Source organism: Ovis canadensis, chromosome 11, assembly GCF_042477335.2.
Source record: "Ovis canadensis isolate MfBH-ARS-UI-01 breed Bighorn chromosome 11, ARS-UI_OviCan_v2, whole genome shotgun sequence".
In the NCBI taxonomy this organism is placed as follows: domain Eukaryota; kingdom Metazoa; phylum Chordata; class Mammalia; order Artiodactyla; family Bovidae; genus Ovis; species Ovis canadensis.
Window position 1 is genome coordinate 58,369,947 of NC_091255.1, and position 26,495 is coordinate 58,396,441.

General features: G+C 45.6%; 1 protein-coding gene across 1 annotated transcript in view; it reads right to left on the reverse strand.

Annotated features, from left to right (window-relative positions):
• Nucleotides 1-8,766: 8,766 nt before the first annotated feature.
• The window catches only part of FOXK2 (forkhead box K2), a 51,767-nt gene continuing 34,038 nt past the window's right edge, over nt 8,767-26,495 (reverse strand). Inside the window, exons 5-9 of the mRNA XM_069541848.1 lie at nt 25,727-25,920; nt 24,789-24,964; nt 23,395-23,691; nt 22,718-22,927; nt 8,767-12,001 (exon numbers count right to left, since the gene is read on the reverse strand). Of these exons, the coding sequence (XP_069397949.1) occupies nt 11,805-12,001; nt 22,718-22,927; nt 23,395-23,691; nt 24,789-24,964; nt 25,727-25,920 (1,074 nt within the window). The 3' untranslated portion in view covers nt 8,767-11,804. The remainder of the gene's footprint in view (nt 12,002-22,717; nt 22,928-23,394; nt 23,692-24,788; nt 24,965-25,726; nt 25,921-26,495) is intronic.

Sequence of the window (26,495 nt, forward strand, 5' to 3'; positions counted from 1 at the left end):
CTTCGGGGGTGAAGTCTGTGATTCTCAATCGCATTATTGGGACCATTCTTTTAACATTTTCACAATTCAAGAACGTGTCAGGATGTACTATAATTGCCCGAAGATGCCTACTTTTATTTTTCGCTTTCATAAACATTTTGGAAATGGAAATCCTTGTGCATACATGTCTATACACTTGTCCACCTGTTTCTTTGGATAACAGAACTGGAATTGCCAGGCCAGAGGATCTCTATGTGTAGGACGTATCATGCCTGCCACGACTGTGTCAACTTCAGTAACCAGCACCTCATCCTCACCAGAAGGCTCTGAGCACAAGCTTTTTAATCTTTGATGGAGAAAAAAGATCTCTGATTTTTAGCCAAGTTGAGCGTTTTGGAATACATTTGCTGGCCATGTGAAATTACTTTGTATATTGCTTACTCATGCCTTTGGTTATTTTCCTGTTGGTGTATTTTATTTATAAGGACTTTAATCACCCCATGTCATTTTTTTCACTTTGTTTCAGTTTGAGGGGTTTTACTTTGCTGTGTATCTTGAATCTTTACATAGTCTGATTGCTCAGCCTATTTCCGTTATGATTTCTAGTATTGGCTCGTGATTAAAACAAAACGCTTTTCACTGGGTTCAATGTACGGGTCTTGTTTTCATCCTTCAGTCTGGGTGTGATTGCCCAGCATGTAATGAGGAAAGGGCCTCATCTTTCTGCACCAGATGGTCAGGCACTGCTCAAGCCAAGGGTGACTCAACCCCAGCTCCTCTTCCTGCCCCAGGGTGTGGTGTCTCATCTACCTGAGCGCTGTTTTCTACTCTGGATGAAAATTGCGCAGTTGCCCTACTATAGTTCCATCTACCAACTGATGTGTTTATTACCCAGGGACTTCCTGCACTGCTCCATGAAGAAGTGTGTTCTGGTTACATGGCTCTGCTGATCTCAACCATTTTTTTCCCCCCAGATGAAAGCAAATGGAATAATAGGTAAAAATAAAATTTTAGTGGAATTTAAAAAACTCGAAAATGATTGCTTCTGTTTCTGAAGAGCTGAGGGACAGAATGTATCAGGATGTGCTAAGTATTTTCTCCCCAGCAGTAATGTAATGTCACAGAGAACACAGTAAGAGCACTGTCATTCACGTTTGCTTGTTTTAATGGCAAAGCCATTCAACCTGAGTGGAAAGAAGCTGTGAGTCTTCCTTTTGTCCTTCCCATGTCCTCTATTTCAAGAGGATAAGGATTGTTTTATGGAATTACAGCTTGGAAACTATGATATGTTTACATTTGGTATCCTTTGTGTTTATCATGCACGGGGCTTGCTAAGCTGCTTGAGTCTAGATTTATGTGGGATTTCCTAGCTGTTCCCTCAAATAAGTCTGCTGCTGTTGTCTCTTTCTTGTTGGGATTCAAGTACACATGCATAACACCTTCTATTATCTCACTCAATGATTATTAAGGCTGTTCATACAGTTCTTAAAGTATTTTTTCCTGTTTTAAAAAATAGGATCATGTCATTGAATACCACACTAAAGGACCTATTACTGCCCACTGTTCTTTAAAGACTTTACAATATACTTTAAACTTTAGATGAATCTAAAATGTTTCTAATCCTTAACTAAGCTTTTTCATTTGCTCACGCACGTGAACGATTTTTACATCCTTGTGCATACATATAGTACAGGAGTTAAAACCTTTCGTCATTCTTCCGTTTGGATCTTCTCAGAGCAGGTCTTCGTCGATTTTCTTTTCTTCTGTGTACTAGTCATAGTAAACTGTGTCCTAGTACTGTGGGCTTGTATCTTGGATGTTGGTATGTATGTTGTGGATTCTGTTACGTTTCCCTGCAGAATGCAGGGTCTTTTCACTTTAAAGCATTTCAGGGCTCTGGACCCACCTGAACAGTGCCCCGTAATGCAGCTGGGTGGGGTCAAGAGGAGAGGAGGGCAGGTGAGCTGCTGGGAGCACCAAGTTGAAGGGGGTGTGAGTGCTCAGCTTCATGCCGCTGCAGATGGGTACGTGGTTTTGTAAGATGGTTTCCTGCTCTGTTCACATGGTGAATCGCATTGACTTCTGAGGGTTCAACCAACTCTGCAGTCCTGAGATAAACCTCACCTGGGTCATGGCGCGTTGTCCTTCTCTTGTTATTCAGATATTATTATTGCCAAATCTGACTTGCTGTATGTTTAAGGATTTGTGTGTGTATATAAGAAATACTCGTCTGTAATTTTCTTATAAAGTCCTTGCCACGTTTTGGCATCATGGATTTCGAGTTAGTAATTTTATAGTTTTGGCATCCATTTAAAAAGTATTTATACCACAGCCACCAAAATAGAAACATACAGTGGATTTTTACAAAAAAGATCTGCGGCAACACCTAGTGAAATTTATATATATTTTATCTGTGAGAAATGTCACCATGAATAAAGGCTGTTTTCACCTAGGCGTCTGTTCTGATTGTGCTGCCCACAGATGCTGGCAGAATATCATAGACTCTGTGTAGAGTCCTCATCCTGGGTCATCGAGTACGGTCTGCGTGACGGTTTGTCTGTCTTCTGGGGGGTGTGAACTGATGAGGGCTAGTTACCTCAAAGGGCCAGTTACTTTCCTGGGCAGGTGCTACGGAAGAAGATATCTTGATCTCCGGAGCAGACGTGTGACTCCAGAAAATCACAGTGATTCCTGCTGTTCTGACACAAGAGAGGCTGGACTTGGGTCTACCACGCCCAGGGGACAGCGTCTGTGCTGACAGTGTCTGTCTTCCCAGTGCCTGCTGGACATGGCCTTGAGATTGCAGATTGACACCGCTCCCAGTCCAGCCCTGAACAGTCACCACCTTAACACTGTGAGCAAGAATAAGACTTTCCTAACTACTACAAACTACTTTTCTAATTCCAAGAAAAGAGTTGTCTCCTGTTCCTCCCATTGAAGAGCTCTTCAAGTTAAAATCAGAATTCTAACATCCGCTCTTTTGAAGGTCAGCCTGTCTTGGAGGACACCCTTCAAAGCCTTCCGAAAATGGTCCACAAGGGAGGATGGAACAGCTGTCAGGCACCTGAAGTACCCGCCAAGCAACCTCACAGCTTCAGGGAGATTAATTCCATCACAGCCCAGTCGGGATCAAGACTGGGGGCAGGGGCCGGACATCTGTAAGAGGTCAGGCAGTCCCGAATCTGCTCTGTACACAACGGCCAGTGTATAGTCTGTTTTGATTGAGGCTCCAAAGAAAATCCAGCTGGAGCCATTTTCCGTAAAATTCCACTTCAGGGTGCTTTCAATTGTGATGTGGTGAAGGGCAGACACACACAGCCTTTGCATCCCAGTTTCTGCAGTCATTTCAAGGCCTAGGTGTGCCTGACTCTGCAGCAGCCACCTCTGGGGCCGGTGTTGAGCGGATGAATTTGCTTCCTCCTTTAGCAAATTCCCCAGGGATCCTGGGCAGAACACGGGTTAAGCCCCACTCTCCTTTGCACTCCAACCCCTGAACCTTCAACCCCTCGTTTTGCTCAGCGGCTGTGTTGGGTCAGATCTGTAAGCTCATCACATATTTTTCACCCCCACCTTCTTCCAGGTAAAACTTTTAGAAGTCGTACAGTATGCATAAAATAGACCATTTAGATCAGTTTACAGAGCACAGTTCACAGCACTGAGTACATATGTTCAGATTGTTGTGCAGTCTCCCTAGTTCCAGAACTTTCCATCATCCAGTACCGAAGCCCCCATTCTCCCCACCTACAGCCTCTGGCAAACACAAACATCCTTTCTGTCTCCACTGATCTGTCCCAACCAGGGTTAGGACTTGAGCATATTTAGCGGGGAGGGGGTACAGTTCAACCCCCAGCATGCAGTCTGCATCTTGAGTCTAGAGTCTTCATTCTGTGGGAAATGCCTCTGAGATTCACCAGTTGTTTCAATAGCTTCTTCCTTCGATTGCCAAGTGGGGCTCCACTTAACAAGCATAGCTTGTTTATTCCTTCACCTACTGAAGGATGTTTGGAATGTTTCCAGATCTGGGCGATCACCAATAATGCTGCTATCACTGGAGCTCATCACAACGGCCCCCTGGTCATCTGTGTCCTTTTTCCTTGGTCGTTCCAGATGGAGTTAATCTGCTAATTTTTTTTTTTTTCTTTGCAAAGAATCAGTTTTTATTTCATTGATATTTTTCTTATCCCCCTTTTCAATTATATTGACTGCTGTGGGTTTAGTTCATTCTTTTCTAGTTTAAGGTAGAACTGTAGATGACTAAATTTTAGGTTTTCTCTTCTATAAGCATTTTGTGCTATAAAATTTCCTATGAGCTCTTTTAGCTGTTTTCACAAATTTGATATATTTCATGTTCATTCTGCTACAGTTTTCTAAGACTTCCTCTTTAAATCATGGATTATCTCAAAATCTGTTGTCTATGGGACTTACCTTGTGGTCCAGTGGTTAAGACTCTACACGTCCACTACAGGGCACAGGGGTTTAATCCCTGGTCCGGGGACCTAAGATCCCACATGCTGTGTGCTGTGCAGATCAAAAATGAAGTTTTTTCCAGTATCCACAAACATTTGAGAATTTTAAAAATACCTTTATTATTGATTTCTACTTTGATTTCCCTAATTGTCAAAGAGCATACATACTATGTATGGTTTTAATTAAATCTTGTAAAGATGTGTTTCATTACCCAAGATTTGGTATATATTGGTGAAATGTCCCATGTGCATGTGAAAAGAATGTGTATTCTGTTCAGTAGAACACTCCATCAATCACAGTTACATTGACTGGGGTTGCTCAGGGCTTACAGACTTGCTTTCTGTCTACATATTTATCAGTCACCTAGAGTTGAGTGTTGAAGTGTCAAAATGTAATGCGGATTTATCTGTTTTAGTTCTGTCAGCTTTTGCTTCATTTAATTAACGTTGTTTTGAAGAATTGCTCCTCTTATCATGACGCAGTGCCATTTATTGGCGATAACTTTCCTTGGTTTGAAGTCTGCTCTGTCTGAAAACAAAACAACTACTCCTGGGAATTCCCTGGCGGTCCACTGGTTAGGACTTTGTGCTTTCACTGCTGAGCGTTCAATCCCTCGTTGGGGAACTAGGACCTCATAAGCCGCATGGTGTGGCCAAAACAGAAAAACTACTCTTACTTTCATTAGTGTTAGCATGGTTATCTTTTCCTGTTTATTTACTTTTAATCTATATGAAATGTCTTCATATTTAGTTTCTTGTAGACAACATATAGATAAGATCCTACCATATTATTGTTGCTTTTCCCCTCCACCTTGGTTTCCTGTTCTCTGCCTTGTGTTATTTCAAGAAAAATTTAGCATTCCATTTTAATTTGCCTATTGGATTTTTCCTTTATCTTTGTTATTAGTGACTGCACCAGGGACTGTGGCACAAAAAGCTAGCTTTTCAGTCTACTTCAGAACGTTTTACCATTTCAATATAGAAATCTAGAGACCTATAGACCTTTGCCTTCCTCCTTTATACTGTACCTTCGTCAATGCATATTACGTATATACACTGAAAACCCGGACAATCTTAAACCTTTTACATTGGGAGGTTAGGATATTTTAAAGAATTTAAGAGGAAAAACTATTGTATTTCTCCAAATATTTACCATTTCTGTTGATCTCTTCCTTCATTCCTGAAGTTCCAAGGTTTCTCTCTGCTATTACTTACTTTTTGCCTGAAGAATGTCCTTTAGCATTTCTCTTTGAGCATCTCTACTGGTTAGGAATTCTCTCAATTTTCTTTCATCTAAGAATATCTTTTCATCTGCACTCCTGATATTTTCTATGGATATAATATTCTAGACTGACAGTTACTTTCAGCCCTTTAAAAATTTTCTAGGCATATGGCCTCCATGGTTTCTGATGAGAAATCTGTATTCAGATTACTGTTACTCTGTATGCCACGAGTTACTTTTCTTTGGCTGCTTTCCAGATAAAATGTCTTGTTTCATGGCCAGTGGTAATGCCTTGACATGGTTTTTCTTTGGGTATATCCTATTTGAAACTCTGTGAATCTTTAGAATTATATCTGGGACATTTTCAGGCATTAATTTAAAAAATATTTGTCTGAAGCACTGATGTCTTCCTCCTCTTACCGGAAATTCACTAAGCCAGTGTATATTAGATCTTTTTATATTATCTCACGGGTCCCTGAGCCTAAGGTTTGTTTCCAAGCATCTTTCTGTTGATCCACTGGATTTTTCGTTGTAATTTTTTTTTTTTGTTGTTATCTTTAAGTTCTGTAGCTCTTGGTTCATTTCAAGAGCATCTGCCTTTACTTTGGAGTTTGATTACAATAATTACAGCCATAGAAAGCTGATGTCCTTTTCCAATTATTCCAACATACTTCCAACTGACATGTTAACTTTCTTTCCCCTTAAGAGATTTTCCTGGCACAAAGAGATTTTTGTGCATTCTGGACATTGTTCATTTTATGAATCTGAGTCCTGTTTACATCCTCTAGTGAATGTAGAATCTTTTCTTTCTCTAAGCAGGCAAATAACCTAGCTAGATTCAGACTAAACATGCTGACCTGCCCTCGGTAGGCTGTAGTTTGGGGTTAGTTGTTTGCCAAGCTCTGCAGTGCTATCTGGGGCCAATCTTTATGGGAGTTTGTTCAATTAATAAAGCCTTTGCTTTGCTTCCTCAAGGTCAATTCCAGGCGTGTGCAGCTGAGGGTGAGCCCAGAATGCCATACCTAGCCATAGGGAGTCTTTCTCTAATGTCCTGTCTCCCAGGTACCCCCCTTTTCTGGCCTTTGGCTAAAAAGCTCAGGCTTTAGCCTCTGTGTGATGTTGTACACTTCTTGGGGCCAAAGAAAAGTACTTCTACCCTCCCCCTCCCTGGCCTTCTCTGGACCAGAAAGGAGTCCCCTTGCCTGGCTCCTCTTCTGAGCCCTCAGTGTCTCCAGGGCTACTGCTTACAAGTAGAGTTTTGTGACTCCCCTCCCCATGTCCCTCAGGGGTCCCCCCTTTCCTCATGGGGAGAGGGCTTCTCTTGGGTATTCTGTTCGTTCCTAAGATGCAGCTCTTATATTCAGGCTGTCCTGGAGTCTACACTAGGAGATACAAGAGGGAAGAAAAATTCAAGAAAATGGTCACCACCCCGGTTGTTCTTACAGTTTCAATACTCCTGCTCCTGTTTCTTTTTTCAGAGATGTGATAGATGCTTTATTTACTCAGCCAATGGTTGAGACATAGGGCAGAGTGTGGGACCTCAGGACATTTCTAAAATCAGAAATTTTGTGCCTGCAGCTTTAGTCATCTCATCAGAGGTCACCTGAGACCCATGTTAAAATCTAATTTTGTACTGCTGTGCATATAAACGTGGAGGGAGAGGCTGCGAGAGACGTGTCACGTTAGCACAGTGTTCCACAAAGACCTACGGGAAGTGCTGGCCAGCAGGCCACCATGGAAACCACTCCAAACTACGGATTCCTTTACCTCCCATGTTCAGGCCTCCACTTACTATATGGTGACTACAGAGTCATGACACGCCCCAATGCCTGCCCTTCCTTCTCCTGCCTGGGCTGCGCCACACTGTATGCGGGATCTCGGTTCAGTGACGGGACTGAACCTGTGCCCCTGGCAGTGGAAGCATGGAGTCCTAACCACTGGGTGCCAGGGAATGCCCCTCGATGTCTTCCTTACAGACAAAATATGGCCTGAATGTGGGCCTCCTCACAATAGCTTGGCTTTTGCTACATGAAGAAACTCTTTTATCAGTTAACTGAATTGTTTCCTATACCTAAAGGCTTCCTTCAACATCTTTCCTAAAAAGTATGTAATTCATTTGGCTGTGCCAGGTCTTAGTTGTGGCATGTGAACTTAGCTATGCCATGTGGGACCAAACCAGGAACAGCAGCCAGGCCCCCTGCTTTGGGAGTGCTTTGGGAGTCTTAGCCAGTTGACCACCAGGTCAGTCCCTTATAACATCTTTTCCTTGGGTAAAGGTAGATTATTCTCTAAGATACCTGTCCCCTCTTATTTGACTCAGTTTAACTTCAACAAGGTGACCCTAATAACTATCGGAGTAGCTTTTCCTGAGTGAGAAGGGGGAGGTAAGACCTAACACATCCTAAAGCATCTATTAATACAACATGGACAACAGATCCGAAAAAATATTTAGGGATGCTTCCGTTAGTTGGGAAAGACTGTCTCAGTACATGAGGAACAGTTCTTTTATGCTAATATGAACTGTTTTTACATTAGGACATGAATGTCAAGAACAAAACTCCCTGTGAACTCTGTCCTTGAGGTTCAGTTATCTCCCAAAGAGGCCCTTTATGGCGTCATTTCAGTAGTCCTTTCTCCTCCTACCCCTTAGGACATCAGCAATCTGTGCCACAGACTTTTCGGTAGCTGGACAATCTAAGTGTTAATAGTGACTTGGGGACTGGAGTACCCGTGTGCCTCTAAATTTAGACACAATTTCCATCTCATGGGAGAATGTATCTCACTCAGGCTCAGGAGCAAATCAGAAGAAATGGCAGCTACACCATAACCTCAAAGTTAGTTTTAAAACTCCGACAGGATGGATAAAAGCCAGCGAGTCTTTGTTAGCACTGCCTGTGACCCAGCTCCCTTTGCCCATGCAGACACTCAGGGCCCCCTCTCTCCTGGTGGAGGCAAGGCGCCTGCTCTGCTGTTGTCATAGCAGTGTCTTGGCACAGGCGCTCCAGTGCTACCTAGGCCTTTGGCGCGCTCGGAAAAGAGCATATAAAAAAGCAGTGCCTGCTTAAGCTTATCAAAATGACAATGATACTCTGTATTCAATTAAAATTAATAAAAATATTTTATTGAATTTCAGGAACTTGGTACTTTTAAAATTTCAAACCTTTGCACACAAATCAGCACTATCCTTTCTAGAATAGTGGAGGTTAGGACTTGAAGATTGTCACTTGTCTCCTTGTAGTCACATAGCACAGAAATCCCAAGTCCTGACACGCCCCACCCCCTTCCGACCGTGGCCTCGCCTACTCTGCTGTTCTAGGAGAGGACGATGTGAGGGGTGATGCATTTAAGGAGCTCAACTGTCTGAGTGGAGACTCCACGGACACGAGGGGAAGATCAACCCTAAATCATGCGCGGACACCCTGGGATACGCCACATCACTTGGCTCACGTGAGAGTTTCCCTTTTGTACTTCTGTCTGGTTCGGGGCAGAGCTGCTGAAATGAAGTCTGTCATCCCTGAGGGAGCTTGGAAGTTTGGCAAAGGACAAAGCAGAGACTTTCTGAAATGACTTATTTAGGAACCACCAGTGGACTGCTGGGCGGGAGTTAAGCGCAATGTGACTGCTGACGTAGCACCAGGCATCAAGTGGGGCCACAAGGACACAAGCTCAGTGACTCCCAGGTGTTAAAGGGAATTCACAGCTAAATTCAAACATTTTAAACTGCCCAGGACATGGGCAGTTAATCTATGTCTTTCCCCCCTGCCTTTTCCTTGATATTCTTAAATATCTATGTGCCAATGAATGAGCCAAGACAACAGGAAAAAGGAAAGAGAACGCCTCGCCTTTGAAAAAGACATGCTTTAGCTCCTGGCAGCAAAAACTATCCTTCTCCCTTTAGATTTGAGAGCAGGGTACTTTTCTTACCTATAAACCCAGCAGAAATCCCTCCAAACCCCAAAAGTCTACATTTTAGGCTCAGAAATCATCAACTGATAGACTGGGCTTACACAGGGCAAGTCTACCAGGGTCTCTCAGGGTGGTGGTGGAGGTGGTCTCCTGGGCAACACACGAGGCATCTGCTTAGTGTGGCCTGAGCCGTCTCCCTCCCAAGGTGGTCTTGTCCACTCACCTCCCCAGAGCTCACGGCCAGGGGGCTGCAGTGGCCCATGACTGGCGGGTCTGGAGCACTCAGTGGAGTGACCCGACCCCACAAACAGGACACAGCACATCTGAATTATTTTTCAAATTGCAAACCTTCTGTGTAAAAAGACAAATAAAAATATACATTCCAAGGTATCTGTACAGTGCCTGGGAGATGCAGACAGCTGCCCTGAGGTGCTCTGATCCGTCCGTGCTTCAGTCTGCAAGTTAGATTTTGCTACTGTCACACACGTGGTCTCATTCACAGGATGGTTTTGTTTTTATTTTTTTAAATGGCTGAGTTATAAATCCAGCTAGTGTGCAGTAATTTCATAATTTTAATATGCATTATCTGCAATAACATTGTGACAGCTCCATACCGTGGATTGACACACAATACTTAGAACAGATTTATCATATTTGGTCTTTAGGTAAATAATAAATGTTTTAAAATTGCCTAAATATACCATTCTGAGCCATTTCATTCCACCAGGAAAATACAGGGTTTTTTTTTTTCTTTTTTCTCTCTTTAAAAAAAATTAAATACCAAAATAACTACATTTAAATAAATAACGTTATGATGATGACATTTAAAAATTCACAATAAGGCCAGAGCCCTCTTTCTGTTTGCATGCTGCTCAGCTCTGACCCCAGAAACCTCTGGAAAGGTGAGTGGCTTTCTTCCAGAGAAACGCAGGCTGAGGCCGAGTGGGCCTCCGACTTTTCATTCTCTCACCTTTGTTTCCTTTTCTCTCGCTTTTATTTTTTACAGGAGAGAGATCAGCCTTAGTATTAGATTCAGTTCTAAAAGGTTGAGGGGAATTTCCTATTACAAATCAGAAAGCAACCTAGGTGTTTCCAACGCTTACCGGACGGAGGGTGCTTGCTTCCCAGACCCTTGTGTTTACAGGCAGCTTCTGTTCCACCCCAGCAGCTGCTCCTGCCATGAGTGGGGCAAACCGCAACATCACGGGGCGGCTGGCCGGCTGGCCGATGCCAAGAGCTGGCGACGGCACCTAGAATAGTGAACGCGTCACGGAGAAATCTGTGGCCTTTGTTTGAAAAAGGTGTGATAAAAGGTTGAATCTTTTTTCCAAATGACGAAGTAACAGTTCTGTCGTTTTAAACATACACAATACGTAGGAGATTTGTTTTACTCAGAGTGGAAAATTATGCCAGGGACAAAGTCAACACAAAGAAACAAACAACAAAAAGTAGCAAGAAAGAGAAATGGGTAAGTGCAGCTCCAGGAGCCTGGCAGCGCTTTCCGTCAGGGTTACAAGTGGCCCGCGGGTGTCCGTCTGTATGTCCGTCCTACACATGGAAATGGAGGAGGATTAAATTCATCAGGTAACTGCTCTAACATGGGAAATTTGCAGATGTCAAGTAGCTCCATCTGACTTAAACAGGACAGACAAAAGTAAATCATTCCATAGGCTGAAAACAAACAACAGAAACAAACAAAACTACGTTGTTTCTTCTCCCCAAATGAAATCCACACAAAAGGTCCTGTGTGATTCCAAAATTTCCAGAGTAGAAATGGAGTGATCTGAAATGTCAAAGACCCCATTATTTTGTAAAGAAAGAAAGTACACCTCAAAATATTCTAATTCCACATGTGAACAACAAAATACTGTCTCGCCTACTGGCAGCGGGCGGTGGGGTGGCTCCGGCCCAGGCCCAGCAGGTCCGCTCGCACCGGGCGTGTCCTCCCGGGGCAGGACCGTGAGTCTCTACTGGGAGCTGAGCTGAACACTGGGCGGGGAGACATGCCGGAGCCCGGCTTTGCTGTTTGTGGTTCTGATGTTCAGGGGTGACTTCAGTCTTTTAACTTAAGGAGTTTTAAGGCCACCTGGGTTTGTGTTTCCAGTGCTGAGGTGAAGTCCAACCGCAGGGCCCTCTACCCACCGAGGGAACACGCTCCGAGCGTCGGTGAGAGGCAGTGTCTCCTTCTGGCACCAGAGTTGACGTTAAAGTGAGAAACGCTCTCCCGGCTGCTAGTTCTGGACGCCCTTCTCCCGCGTGGCAGCCGGCGGCGCGTCCACACTCAGGGCGATGACGAGGCCCTCGCTGTCCTCCGTCTTGGCCCGCTTCAGCTCCGGCTGCTCAGCGGGCTCGCCGCTCTGGCGCTTGGTGGGCAGGGAGGCGGAGGCGGAGGCGTGTGTCGCCAGCATGTGCAGGGGGCTTGCTGCTGCTGCGGAGAGACAGTGGGTCAGAGCCTGCGCGTCTGGGCGGACGCTTGTCCCTGCCAGGCCCCTGGGCATCAGAGACCCCACCTCATGTTAACTGTGCGAACAGCAAGTCTTTCTGTGAATGCACAGCATCTGTTTATTGCTTCCAATAGTGGGCTGCCTTGCTGAAGTGGGAAGGGGGGAGGGCGGAGGCCTGAGGCAGATGGCTTTACTGTTTTGGCCAAGGGGCCGGTGCTGGCTTCTCCTCGACACAGGGCCCCTGAGCCCAGGAGGGGACTGGGTTGTATCAAGCTAAGCCTGCATCTGAGCCACATACCTGCTCCAAGTCTGTCAGGGGAGGGACCTCCAGCGAGCCCTAGGCTGGCTTCCCCATACCCTTCCACCCAAGCCCATCCTCTCTCTGGTCTTCATCACCGAGAGGCCCTTCCTCCTCCTGGACTCCCGCTGGCACAAGGGCCTCCTCCACCTCTGATCACGCCTGCCTCATGCTCTGCATAACCAAACCGCAAGGGATGAACTGAAGGAGGTCATCCCACACCTAGAAGTGCTCTTCCTCCAAGTGGGAAGGCAGACTGGGCCTGGGCTATTTACCACAGCGGGGGTGGGGGTGGGGCAGGGTGTGGGCTGGAGGAGCGACCTGGAGAGGCAGCATCCTGTCCAGGAAGACCCCTGCCCCCTACCCAGTCCCTTCGCGCCCCAGGGGAGGTTTAGGACCGTAGCAGCAGGCGGCCATATGGAGAATGACGTGCACACGAAGACCCTGAACAGTGACCTCATCTCACGAGCAGGCCCGAGTCCCAGCAGGGGCGTGTGTGCTGTCCCGCCTCCCTGATGCTAGTAACTTGATGTTACCGCTGCGGTAGCTCATGACAGCTTGCTCTACATGTTGCATAAGCATAAGGGCTTTACACCAAGCTTTATGACTGGGTCTTCTAATAGATCGCTTTAGCTAGCACAGGGGGACGACAGAATTTCCTCCCAAGAAATGGAACTTGAAGCTAAGTGAAGAGACAGGGGGTGGGGGGTAGTTTGCAAAATGAAACAGATGGGAAGCCACAGAACACACACTGAGGTCAAAGAAAGGGGAGTTCAGCACCGCCAGGACTCCAGCGCCCCCGTCCTCAGCTCCAGATTCAAAGCCATTCCACTTAAATTCCCGGTAGGCTTTTGCATAGGAAAATTCATACGATTGTGTCTTCAGGGAACAAAGGGGCTGGCAGCTGGACCTGGTTAACATGGGGCTTCCGGCCATCTCAGCTGTCATCTCTTGAGAGTGACTGCTGCGTCACTTTCAGGAATAAGGACCCGTGTGGTGCGGGGGCAGCACTGCAGTGAAGCCGGGTTCTTCAGGACGCACACGTCACTGCTGCAGTCCATGCAGAGACAGAGCCCTGGCGAGTTTGGGAGATGTCCCACAAAATTCTGGCTTGAATAAAATTGCTGTTTCAGGAGGATGTAGCAATGATTCAGAGCAGAATGGAGTTAATGGTAAGTCAGGACAAATCGGAGAAGGCACCCCCCACCAGTACTCTTGGTACTGGAAAATCCCAGGGACGGAGGAGCCTGGTGGGCTGCAGTCCACGGGGTCGCTAAGAGTCAGACACGACTGAGTGACTTCACTTTCACTTTTCACTTTCATGCACTGGAGAAGGCAATGGCAACCCACTTCAGTGTTCTTGCCTGGAGAATCCCAGGGACGGGGGAGCCTGGTGGGCTGCCGTCTATCGGGTCGCACAGAGTCGGACACGACTGAAGCGACTTAGCAGCAGAAGCAGCAGCAGGCCAAATGGCCAAAGCCTAAAAAATTATGTGACTGGAAGAACAGGCTGGTGCGGTGGGGCAGGGTAGCAAGGCCTGCTCTATGGGAGGTGTGGCTGTAGGTGGGGCCCGGGCCCCAGATTCTGAAGCAGGCACAGTGTGGTTCCTAGGCCATGCTGAGCAGTCTTCCACTAACTGATCTGCAAACCCTCAGGAAAGGTGACAGCAAAGGAAACGACCTGGGCAGTGAGGGAGCCTGAGAGTGGGCAGAGAAGTCTCAGAAGGAAGACGGCAGAGGGGCACTGGCGCCACAGCGAGCAGGTGGGATGCCACCTAAACATGCGTGTTGCCCCAGGGACTCCACACCCAACCCACACGCCCCAGGACTCCACATCCAACCCAACTGTGTCGCTGCCCCAGGACTCCACATCCAACCCAAACGCGTCGCTGCCCCAGGACTCCACATCCAACCCAAACGTGTCGCTGCCCCAGGACTCCACATCCAACCCAAACGTGTCGCTGCCCCAGGACTCCACATCCAACCCAAACGCGTCATTGCCCCAGGACTCCACATCCAACCCAACTGCGTCACTGGAAAAACGGCACAACCATAGCCGTACTGGTGAGCCGCAGGTGTGGGCCCGGGACTGAGACCTGGGTTGAGAGCCCGCCTCACGGCCAGACTCATCCCACCTCTCCGCCCCTCCGTGAGCAACAAGCATCAAAACGTGCCCTCCCTGTGCCCATGGCGGCAATAACCAGAGCTCAAGGCACCTGCCTGGAAAGACAGGCTTCCTTTTCTAAGGGTGGGAGGGCGGCCTTGATGACACACTACACTGAGGCCGCCACACAGGTGCCCACCAAGCAGGAGGAGCACTGTGTTCCGGTTGAGGTGCCTGGCCCTCAGTCACATGGTGCCTCAGCAGGAGGGGGATTCAACTCCAGGGTCACCTTTCAAGGGGACGCCAGGCACCATCCTGAGCCCCCACGCTCCCCACCCATCCATTAGCATAGTCCGCATACAGGCAGAGGCCAGTGGCTACACTCTGGACGGTGGCAAAGCCCCCAGGGGCTGTGAACACCTGTCTCTGTCCCGGCCCCCAGCTCGCCTGCTTCCCGCAGCAGGCCTGGCGTTATAGGTCTCCCTGCCCGTGCACCATCCTGCATGGTTTCCTGGCCGTGTCCTGGGGTGCCCTCCCCCCTCAGGCAGGGGCTCCACTCCTGTCTGAGTGTAACTCATGCACAAATTTCCTGCTACAGCCCAGCACCGCTGCTCCTGAGAGGTGTCTTACACAGCTGTGAGTCAATCAGAGCCCCGAGCTGAGCCAGACCAGACGGCACATCAGGCTGGCGGCTGGTGAGCCACTGTCTCAGGGGGAACACAGGGTGGGGCTTGTCAGCTGATTGACACATACCCTGTCTTATGTGTTTTTTGATTAAAGACAACTCAACCTATACTGTTTATCCATTAACACAGAACTCATGCCTGTATTTTCCCCATAAGGCACATCACAACCTTCATGCCTAGAACACTCCAGGCCTTCTCAGAACCAGGCCCAGAGCCCACTTTTAATAGCAAAACCACCACCAAGAAGCACAAAACATGGAACACACGGCCCTCAGCAACAGTGGGGGCTTCCCTGATGGTCCAGTTAGTTAATCTGCCTGGCGATGCAGAGGACCCCAGTTCAATCGCTGCTTCGGGAAGATCCCACGGGCCGTGGGGCAGCTAAGCCTGTGCACCACCGTCACTGAAGCCCACTCCCTGGAGCCCGTGCTCTGCAACAAGTCACTGCAGCAAAGAAGCCAGCACACCATAACCAGAGCGCGGTCACCACTCGCAGTAACTAGAGAAAAGGCCATGCAGCAACAAAGACCCAACACAGCCAAAGAAAAAGTAACTTTAAAAGAGAAAGAAACAGTGGGAAAGACACAAGTTCATAGCGGGAGCTGAAACAAGGGGATGGGTGCTACCACACCCTGCTCTACTGGGAGCCAGCATGCCCAATTCAAATACCTTGCTGCTCTGCACAAGCCTGCAAAGGACTGTGAAAGCGCAGAGTGTCGACTTGGGAGTTATAAGTAAATTTCAGTGATCTGCAAGAAATCTGCAAACATGTCATCCAAGTATGGAGGCTCAAGTGCGTGTGTGGGACCACCTCCCAGGGGTCCTGCCAAGCAGCAGCTTCACACCAGGCGGGCACTGCAGGCAGAGGTGGAATATTGCCCCGGAGGTGATGCCGCCTCAGTGCTAGCCTGGCTGCGCCCCCAGGTTCTGGCCCAAGTCCAAGCAGCTCCTGCCCGTGCACCAGCTGCTGGTCCCGTGGGCACCCTGCCTGCTCCATCCACAACCTACACGTGGTTCCCGGAGGAGGCCGGGGGGAGTTAGAGAGCACACCACTGGGCAGACAGCCCAGGTTTCCACAAAACCCTTTTGCTTCCTCAGCACCAGGACCTGGACCCAGAGAAGCACAGGCTGGGGGCCAGCCAGGGCCAGTTTTTGTGAGACGGGAACAGTACCTGTGAGCATAGCAGAGGCTCTTTAGGATGACAAGTGAAATGCTGCTCATAGGGGAACACTGTCAGCAAGGTAAAGACTCCTTTCTTCCCCAGACCACCACCCCACAAGCTGGAGGTCAAGGGCAGCAGAATCTCCACAAAAGTAGACTGAATCTGTGACCAGAATTGTGGTCCAGTGCAAAAGAGGCTGAGAAGTGACCTCAGCATGTTGGGCTTTGGGGGGAGCAGTATGACTGGCCCCAGAAAGTGCCAAGAAGAGGTTCCAATACACAATGGCCTGAGCCTGACTTCCAAGTTCATTCTACGAGGCCAGCACTACCCAGATACCAAAGCCAGCCAAAGACCATATGAGAAAACTCAAACCAATATCCTTGATGAATACTGATATAAATATCCTCGAACTAAATACTAGCAAACTGAATTCAATAGCATATTAAAAGGATCACACACCATCACCAAGTGAGATTTATCCCAGAAATGAAAGGGTGGTTCAACATATAAAATCAACTAACAGAATACACTGTTTTGACAGACTAAAGGACAATATAATAACATGTATGATAACCCACAGTTAGACAGCGTCAATGCTGAGAGACTGGATGCTTCTCTCAAAATCAAGGATGCTCGTTTGCCAACACTAATCAAGTCCTACGGGCAGCTGGGCGGGAAAGGGAAATAAAAGGCATCCAAATGGGAAAGGAAGTAAAACTACCTCTACTGGCAGATGATGTAATCTTTATATATAGAAATTCTAACAAATCCACATAAAGAAACCCCCAAATAAAAAATTCATATAATCAGCAAATGTGCAGGGTACAAGATCAACATGCAAAAAATCAGTTGTATTTCTATACAGTAGCAATGAACAATCTCAAAAGAAAATTATGAAAACAATTCCATTTAGAAAAACATTCAAAAGAAATAAAAAAACAACAAACAAACAAAAAAAAACAAAACAAAACAACAACAACAAAAAAGAAATAGGGAGAATTTTAACCAAGACTTAAACACTGTAGGACTTCTATAGTGAAAACTATAAAGCACTGTTGAAGCAATTAAAGAAGACCTAAATAAATGAACAGATATTTCATGCTCAAGGATGAGGGAACTTAGTATGTTAAGATGGCAATACTACCCAAAGCAATCTACAGATTTAATGTAATCCTAACAAAATTCCAATATTTCCCCTCAGAATTGGAAAAGCTGATCTTAAAATTCGTACTTCCTACCCCAAAACTTCCTACCAAGCTACAGCAGTCAAAACAGTGTGATTATGGCATAATGACAGACATAAAAATCGATGAAATAGAACCAAGAGAAATAAACTCATACATCTGAGGTCAACTGATTTTCAGCAGCGGAGCCAAGACCATTTAACGGGGAAACAACAGTCTCTACAACAAGTGGTCCTGGGAAAACTGATCTCCACATGGAAAATATGAAAACAGGCGCTTGCGTGAGATACAAGAATTAACTCAAAATAGATCAAAGATCTGAATGTAAGAGCTAAACTCTAAAGCTCTTAGTAGAAGAAAACACAGGGGAAGGTGTAGGTCTTCATGACCTGAGGTCTGGCAGTGAATTCTCACCAAAAGCACAAGTGATGAAAGGGAAAGAAACTGGACTTAAACTTAAAAACTTTTGTGCATTAAAGATACTATCAAGAAAGTGAAAAGACAAACTCACTGAATGGAAGGAAATATTTGCAAATCATATACAAGTATCCTCCCTACGCCCTTCTATAAAAGCTTCCTTTATGCCACTTTGCTTTTATGAAATAACTACATCACTACCCACTTTCACTAATGGAAAGAAATCTAAAGAGGATTTTCACTTCTATGGAGAAAGGGGAAAAGCAAAAATAATGTTTACCACTTGTTTTGCAGCAAGCCATTAGAGTCAGCAGCACCCCAAGCAGTGAGTGGCACAGCCAAACTCCTCCCCAGGAACCACACTCCATCTCGGCATCAAGACAGCAGAGCTTTGCGCTCTGTGAGCATGTGTGCTCTATCTTGATTCATTCTGTACATCCGTTAGCTAGACATGTTCTCAGGTTTCACGGGAACTCTCTACTTTTGGATAGCAGGGGATACCTGTATCTGATCAGGACCTAAGTTTCTAGAATATATAAAGAGTTTCTATAACTCAACAACAAAGACAAACCCACTTTAGAAAAAAACAGTGTAAGGATCTAGACATTTCTTCAAAGATGCTACAAAATAACCAAAGAGCACATGAAAAGATGCTCAATGTCATCAGTCCGATGCTCAACATCATTAGTCACAAAGGAAATGCAAATAAAAACCACAATTAAGATGACCATGATCAAAAATAAAAGGAGAAAACATCAAGTGAGGTTGAAAAATAGAACCCTTATACATCACTGAGGATGGAATGTTAAATTGCTGTGCCTGTTGTGGAAATCAGTTTGATGGCTACTCAATAAAGTAAACACAGATTTACCATACAACTCAGCAATTTCACTTCTAGGTATACACCCAAAAGAAATGAAAACAAGGATTCAAACCAATACTTTACACGAATGTAATAGCATTATTCCAAATAGCCAGAAGGTGGAAACAACCCAACTGCCCACCAACTGATGAATGAGTAAACAAAGCGGAAACACATTCAGCCAAGGAGTGATGCACTGATGCACGCTGCGACATGCCCGAACCTCGAAACGTTAAAGAGGCCAGTTAACAGAAGCCACAGTTCTTATGGTTCCATTTACAGGAAATATCCAGCACAGGTAAATCCACAGAGACAAAGTAGATTAGTGGTTACCAGGGACTAAGGTAAGTGGGGAATGAGGAGTAACTACTTAACAGGTATGAGGTTTCCTTTTGGGGTGATGAAAATGCTTTTCAACTAGTTAGAGGTGATGTTTTCAAAATACTGTCAATGTGTTTAATGCCACTGAACAGCATACTTTAAAATGGTAAATTTTCATGTATATTTTACCACAATTTTTAAAAAGTACATATTATTTGAATCCTAAGGAGAAAAGAATTTGTTTTTAAAACTATAATAATGGTATTGCGCTTATATATTAAAAGAGAGTTCTTATCTTTTAGAGATGCATGCTCAAACAGGGAATGACATACCTGGGTGGGAGCAGACAGGGCAGGTGGGGAATATGAACAAGGTAGGCTATGACCTGATTTCCAGAATGTCTGTCATTTTCCACAATAAAAAGTTGAAATATCAAACCTTCTGATTTTCAAAATTCATTAGTAACAGGCACACCTTTCTCAAGAGTGGTTTTCAAGAGTAAAAGAGGCCACAGCTGGGTCATACAGCATCCACCCAACACCAGTTTTCAGGAAAACCACCATCTCCACTTGCCCGCACAATCTTCCTAAAGCTGATCTGCCACCTCCTCCCTCCTCCCCTTTCTTAAGAGCCCCTCTCTAAAGCCACTCAACTGTGCTGGTTCGGGAATGAAAATGTCAAGATGGAGCCTGAAACCAAGGAAGAGTGAAAACACTGGCACTGTGAACCTCAATTACTACTGACTAGGTAGCAAATTCTTCTGGACCAAGTGATTTCTAAGTAAAAGATTGAGACTAAACTGATGGAGAACCAATAAAATTTCCTACTAACAGATAACTTAAAATAGTTTTTGCTGAAAGATGACTAAAACTGGAAGGAGTTTCAGCATTTCTTCTATCCTTCCTTCTTCTAAGTAGGAACAAGGTCTCTGCGGGCTGACCCAGCACTTTCCTTACTGTTGCCAGCAGTGATCATCAGTATAATTGTGTGGTTTTCTTTAAAGCCCAGATGTATTGAGAAATGCATCTTTACTAAAAATGAATGAATGAATAAATCGATTTATTTGACCATGCCGTGCAGCTTATAGAATCTTAGTTCCCCAACCAGGGACTGGACCTGCTCCCTCAGCAGTGAAAGCTCGGAGTCCTAGCCACTAAACTGCAAGGGAATTCCCAAATACAATTTTTAAAGAATTAAAATTTTGGTTTTGGAAGGACTGATGCTGAAACTCCAATACTTTGGCAACCTGATGCGAAGAACTGACTCATTTGAAAAGACCCTGACGCTGGGAAGGATTGAAGGCGAGAGGAGAAGTGGACTGTATAGGATGAGATGGTTGGATGGCATCACTGAGTCAATGGACATGAGTCTGAGTAAACTCGGGGAGTTGGTGATGGACAGGGAGGTATGGCATGCTGCAGTCCATGGGGTCGCAAAGAGTTGGACACAACTGAGCGACTGAACTGAACTGAATTTTGGTTTTGAACAATTCTTCAGTTACAACAATTGATAAGTAAATCCTTATAGTCACAGATAATTAAATCTTTAATATTTCTACATTTTGCTGTTGCAGAGAAAAGACGTACTCAGTAAATGACATTCAATCATAAAGTATATGGCATTAGCACAAAATCTGTGGGGGACATGGGACTTAGCCATGAGGATGCATGAGCTTGCCTATCTGTGGACTGATATATGGGTGAAGTGAAAAGTGAAAGTCACTCAGTCGTGTCCACCTCTTTGCAACCCCATGGACTATACAGCCCATGGAATTCTCCAGGCCAGAATATTGGAGTGGGTAGCCTTTCCCTTCTCCAGGAGATCTTCTCAACCCAGGGATTGAATCCAGGTCTCCCACATTGCAAGTGGATTCTTTACCAGCTGAGTCACATGGGAAAAGTGGGTATCAAATCAAGACAGTATTCAGAGCCAGGAGCACATTTAAACGAATGATGTGTTATTTTAAAACATCAGTAATGGGAATTCCCTGGTGGTCCAGTGGTTAGAACTTTGTGCTTTCACTGCTAAGGGAGAGGGTTCAATCTCTGGTCAGGGAACTAAGCTCCTACAAGCTGCAATGTGCAGTGAAAAATAGTAGTAATAAAAATTAAACATCAATATTTTTAATAGTGGAAAATTTAATTACTTGCTTATTAAATTTATGAAGAAAAATTTTAGATACCAATTTAAATATGTGAAAGGGACACTCAGTTTTTTAAATTCCTTAGACAGGCAGACATAAAAGGTTCCTGATATGCACAGTGCTTCTTGGAAGGCCTGCAACACGTGAGAAATGTACATTCTTCAGCCCCAGGCCGGATCTGCTCAACTGGGGACTCTGGGACAGAGCCCTTGAGTGATTCTAAGGCACATGATATGTCTGGGAATCACTGGCCCACACCATGTCTTCATGACTTAAGACAGAGAGGAACAGCTCAGACCAGAAATGGACCGTCCACCTCAACACCATCTGCTTCCAGCCACGCCAAGGGTCACCAGGTCTGCCACATCTGGACCGCCTGTGACAATGAAGTTACTCACAGAGAAAAGAAAAATGAGGCCTGAGCAACTCTTACTTAGGAGACACATGGCTTAAGGAAGAAAGCATTTTAAATGGGCAACTGGTTGCAAATTTCCCAATTTATCCACAGGTGGCATGTTATCTATTATTTAAAAACAAAAAACTCTCGGTGGTTAATCCTCCCTAGAAAACATTACAGATCTTGTCTGTAATGTTACAATAGAGATCTGCCTACAGATCTCTGTTAAATTCAGGGAGGAGCAGGGGGAAGTGGAATCACATGAGGTGTCCCAGGTCTCCATCCCTTAATAGCTCAGTAAGGATTCAGAGGTCAACACAATCAAGCCTTCTGTTCCCCGCCCTCTTTCAGAGAACCTATCTCTGGGCACAAAGAGCTAGTTTGAGCCAATAGCTTCTGATTCTACTGCTTGAGGTCCTGCAGCTGAATCACAACAGCCCACAATGTGGACAGCACACACTTTACATACCTGAGTGAAAACCCACTGCTAAGATGTCTGCATACAAGCTCCAAGGACCCAAAAATCTTGAGTTGACTCAATAGCTAGCCGGACTCCTACCCTTCACACTGCTCCACGGAACTGGATGGAAGGAGGTTCTCTGTTTTCTGATTTAAAAGCCAAGCTCCCTTAAGCTCATCTATGTCAGAACATCCATGTGGAACCATGTCAACAGGGCTCCTGAGGGCCTTCAGAACAAAGAGCACAGCAGATACTCTCAAGCAGCCCCTGCCCCAGGGGAGGGCACTGTCTCTGGAGTCAGCTGAGACGCCCCCAGGGGGCAGTACGAAGTCAGGGTCCACCATCCAGCCGCCAGGCTGTTTCCAGGCCACACCTAGATGGCTACGAAAGGCGGGAGTGTTTTCATCTCTCTAGGTACTTAGAAACGCTTTCCTCTTCAGATAGTTCCTCCAATGGGAATTACATGGGAGCCAATTCCCACAGCTACTTCCCAGCTACTTCCTATTCCGTTTCCAATAGTTTAGAAATGCAAACATTTCTTCAGAAAAAATAAAATGAGAACTGTAACAGAACGAAAACCTTGAACACCACGCTTCATAAAAGGAGAGCAGAGGACCTTCATTCACGTTACTGGCACCCAGTTACCCACGGGGGACACTGCTTACCATTGTTCACCTGGCCGTGGACAGCGGCGGGGATTGGCACCACGTGAGTCCCGTTTTGTGTTACAGTTTTTATTGGAAGCTGGTGCTGACCTAGAGGTGCCTGCTGCACTATGGTGACCGTCTGGACAGGGGTGGTCTGTGACGTCTGAATGATCCGGCCAGCAGCACCTAATGTGGCATGGCTAATCGCAGGGATAGGTTCTACTTTCACTAAATTCAAAGAAAAGAGAAAAAAATGACATCAACTAATATTACTGGATAGCTTACAGAACTCTCACTAATTTAAAGCAAAGCAAACCAGGTGGCGAACATCCCTGCTCCAGCATAATGTTACGTAACATGTTAGCAAAGGGTCAGGTGAACAAGGCTGGCAGGTTTTTGTTTTTTTTTTTATATTGAATATTTATTTGCTTATTTCCCATGAAAAGAATAAGTATTTTCCCATGAAAATTGTAGGAGGTCAAAGTATTTTACTTGTACATTGATGAATCTTAGGATTTTATTTTTTTATTGTATTCCATTTTATTTTTCCTTTTTTTTTAAAAAATTTTTATTTTATTTTTTAAATTTTAAAATCTTTAATTCTTACATGCGTTCCCAAACATGAACCCGCCTCCCACCTGGCAGGTTTTTAAAAGCTTGAAAAACTGCCCAAAGCGACTGCCTCTACTGCTTACCTTTTACTTCTCTGTGGTCTCCATTCTCTTGTGGCTCCGCCTTCGGGGGGGCCAGCACAGCTGCCTGAGTGACCACAGCCTGTCCTGCGACGGTGTATGTGTTTGCTGGGGCCAGTCCAGCCACGCTGGTGACGGACACCGCTGGGATCTGGTGGACGACGTGGACCGTCTGCACCACGGGCTGCTGGGAAGTCGAGGTGGTCACAGGGGCGGCGACAGTGTAGGTGACAGGCTTGATCGTCGGTGGTAGTGGTCGCTGCACGGCGATTAAGACGGGCTGACTAGACAGAGGTGAGCCTGCCGAGGACGGGAGCGGAGGTGAGGCTCAGGTATCCCAAACCAACTAACTGACCCCTCAGTTGCAACCTACAGGCTGATTTAAAAAAACAGGAGGTGGCCCCTTTCATCTGGTAATGATGCAGTCATTCACAATGAAAGAAATGACATATTTAATGGGGATACTTAATGTATATCTAACTGCTAAAAATGCAATCTCTGCTTTGTTCAGATTTTCTTTTTTTTGGCTACACCTTATGGCATGAGGGATCTTAGTTCCCCAACCAGTGATCAAACCCATGCTCCCTGCAGTGGAAGTGTGGAGTCTTAACCCCTGGACCGCCAGGGATGTCCCTGTTCCGATTTCTTACAACACTTCTTCCCACAGTTCTCGCCTCATGAAAAGGAAAACATCAACACAGGATATGGGAAGGAGCTGCCCAATGAGGCCTGAAGAAGGGGGCCATGCTCCCTGGTATCGAAGTCTCCATCTCATGACAGGTGTGGAGAAGCAGGAAGCGTGGAGACAGAGCTGTCCACCAGCAGCCCTGCCAGCCTCTGCTCTTTCTGGTTTGGGCATTTGGCCTCCAGCAGCAGGAACTACAGATGGGGGCTGGCAGGGGTTGTTGCCAGCATGGCCAGGAACTCCAAAATATCAAAATGCACATTTTGCCAACCAAGTAGGAACCATAGCAGAATTACCTTGAACACATTTTCACACTACTTTTTTTTTTTTAATTCCCCAGGGCACACATTTTTATTCCACATTACAACTTTGTATGTACACTAGGAAATATTCACCTACCTACTAAATAGACATTTATTTCCTGACAGTGTCTACTTTGTCTAATTTATGTTATTTCTTTTTGAGGGAATTCTTTTTCATAGACTTATGAATGATGAAACAATTGAGAAACAGGTTAATTCTAAAATTCTTCAGGTACCTACACATACGAGTCACAAAAGAATGTTAACTGATTAGGGAAAAAAAACAGAACACAGTGCAGTTAGCTTCTCAGAGCCTATCAGGCACAAGGCTCAAAGGCTCCAAGGCCTCTGGATCACACGCTCATCTGACCCGTCCCTCTCCCACCACACCTGCCCTCTGTGCATCTTACCTGGTGCACTCTGGGCAAACCGCGCCTCCTGGATGACAGCGAGTTTGGGCTGTGAGGCACCAGGCTCGGGCTCCAGAGGGGCTGGCGAACCTTCCCGGGACAGGCTCTCAGGGGTCTGGGCACCACTGGAGTGAGCAGACAGCACTCCAGCATGATTGGGAGAGGCTGGAGCACTTCTGTACGACCAAAAAGAAGACAATGGATTTTTACAATAAAGCACTCAAGCTACCCCGTTGTTTTTAGTAAGTGTATATTGCAAAAAGGGGTGTCATTTGTCTTCTGCCAACCAACTACAGTTCTTAAGTCTTACTTTCTGTGTGACGCCTATACCCTGAGACACTCAACAAGGCTGGCACGGCTGGGACAGAGCCAACGTGTGCAGGACGCTGCTGCTCCACACCCAGCATGGGCCACACAGCATGGGGCAGGACTGGCTGCCTCTCTAAGCAGCTCCCACCCACAGCCAGGCAGCAGAAGCCGGCAGCCTGCAAGTGGAGCTGGCTGGGTCTCAAGACTTAAATTACAGCCATTTCTTTTTTCATTTCAAAACGCAGAGTAACTATTAATGAAGCTAAAAATGAAACAGCAAAGATGTAGCTTTAAAGAGCTTCTCACATGCCAAGGAAAAGGAACAAACTATCAACATGGCATCATCATATTGCCAACTCATCATATTGACAATATGCATTCAATGAAGCAACAATGCTACACAGGAATACAATTTAAATAAAAACTTTATAATCTGAATTGTTTTAGCACTAGAAACAAAAATACATGAGAGGCATCCAACACTTCTTTTTTTCCCAAATCCCCAGCCCAACATTTAATCATAATGCATTTGGTAATTCCTTCATTTTCAAAAGGAAAATTTACCAATACATCAAAGGTAAATCCACTGACCATTAAGAGAGGTCTTTTTGTTTGTCTTTTTTCCTTACCTAGACGAGAGCGGTCCCAGAGGGGTTCTAAAGCAAGGCACGCCCCTAGGCCGTCTTTTCCTAAAAGCCTGCTCTATTAATTTGCTTTCAGAGGCAGGATCTATCCTCCAGAATGAGCCTTTGCCTGGTTCTTCCTGGGAACGTGGTACTTTGATGAAATAACGATTCAGAGAGAGATTGTGGCGAATTGAATTCTATGAAACATAAAAAAATACGTAGAATTCATATATTTCTTTGCTGAGAAATAAAAGTGTGCCCCAGTTTTAGTGCCCTGAAAAGGTCCTGTAGCTCTGTGCTGGAAGAAACCGGCCCTCCCCGAAGTGCAGGAGGAGCTGCGGGCATGACCACTCAGAGGCTGCCAGGCAGCTTCTACAGAGGACATGGGGCACTGTCAACAGCATGGCAGGGTGGGCACTGGCAGGCAAGGAAGGGAACTGGGGCATGGAGAAGAGGAGAGAAATCTATACCACACGAAAAGAGGCTACTTCCAATGGGAAAAGCATCAACTTCTACCTTTTTACCAGGTAGGAAATCAAGGACTATCACTGTGACCTCTCTCCTTTTGGAGAGGAACAGTGTTGAGAACAGCCATCCCTTTAAAATATTTTATCAGTACAAACTTAACTTATAGAATCCATCACAGCTTTTAAAATGAATTAATCCGCTATAAGGTATTTGGCAAACTAGCAAAGCAGAAAAAAAAAAATAAGCCAAAGTTTCAGAAATATTATTGACACCATCTTCCAGTCAAAGAACTTCCATATACTTT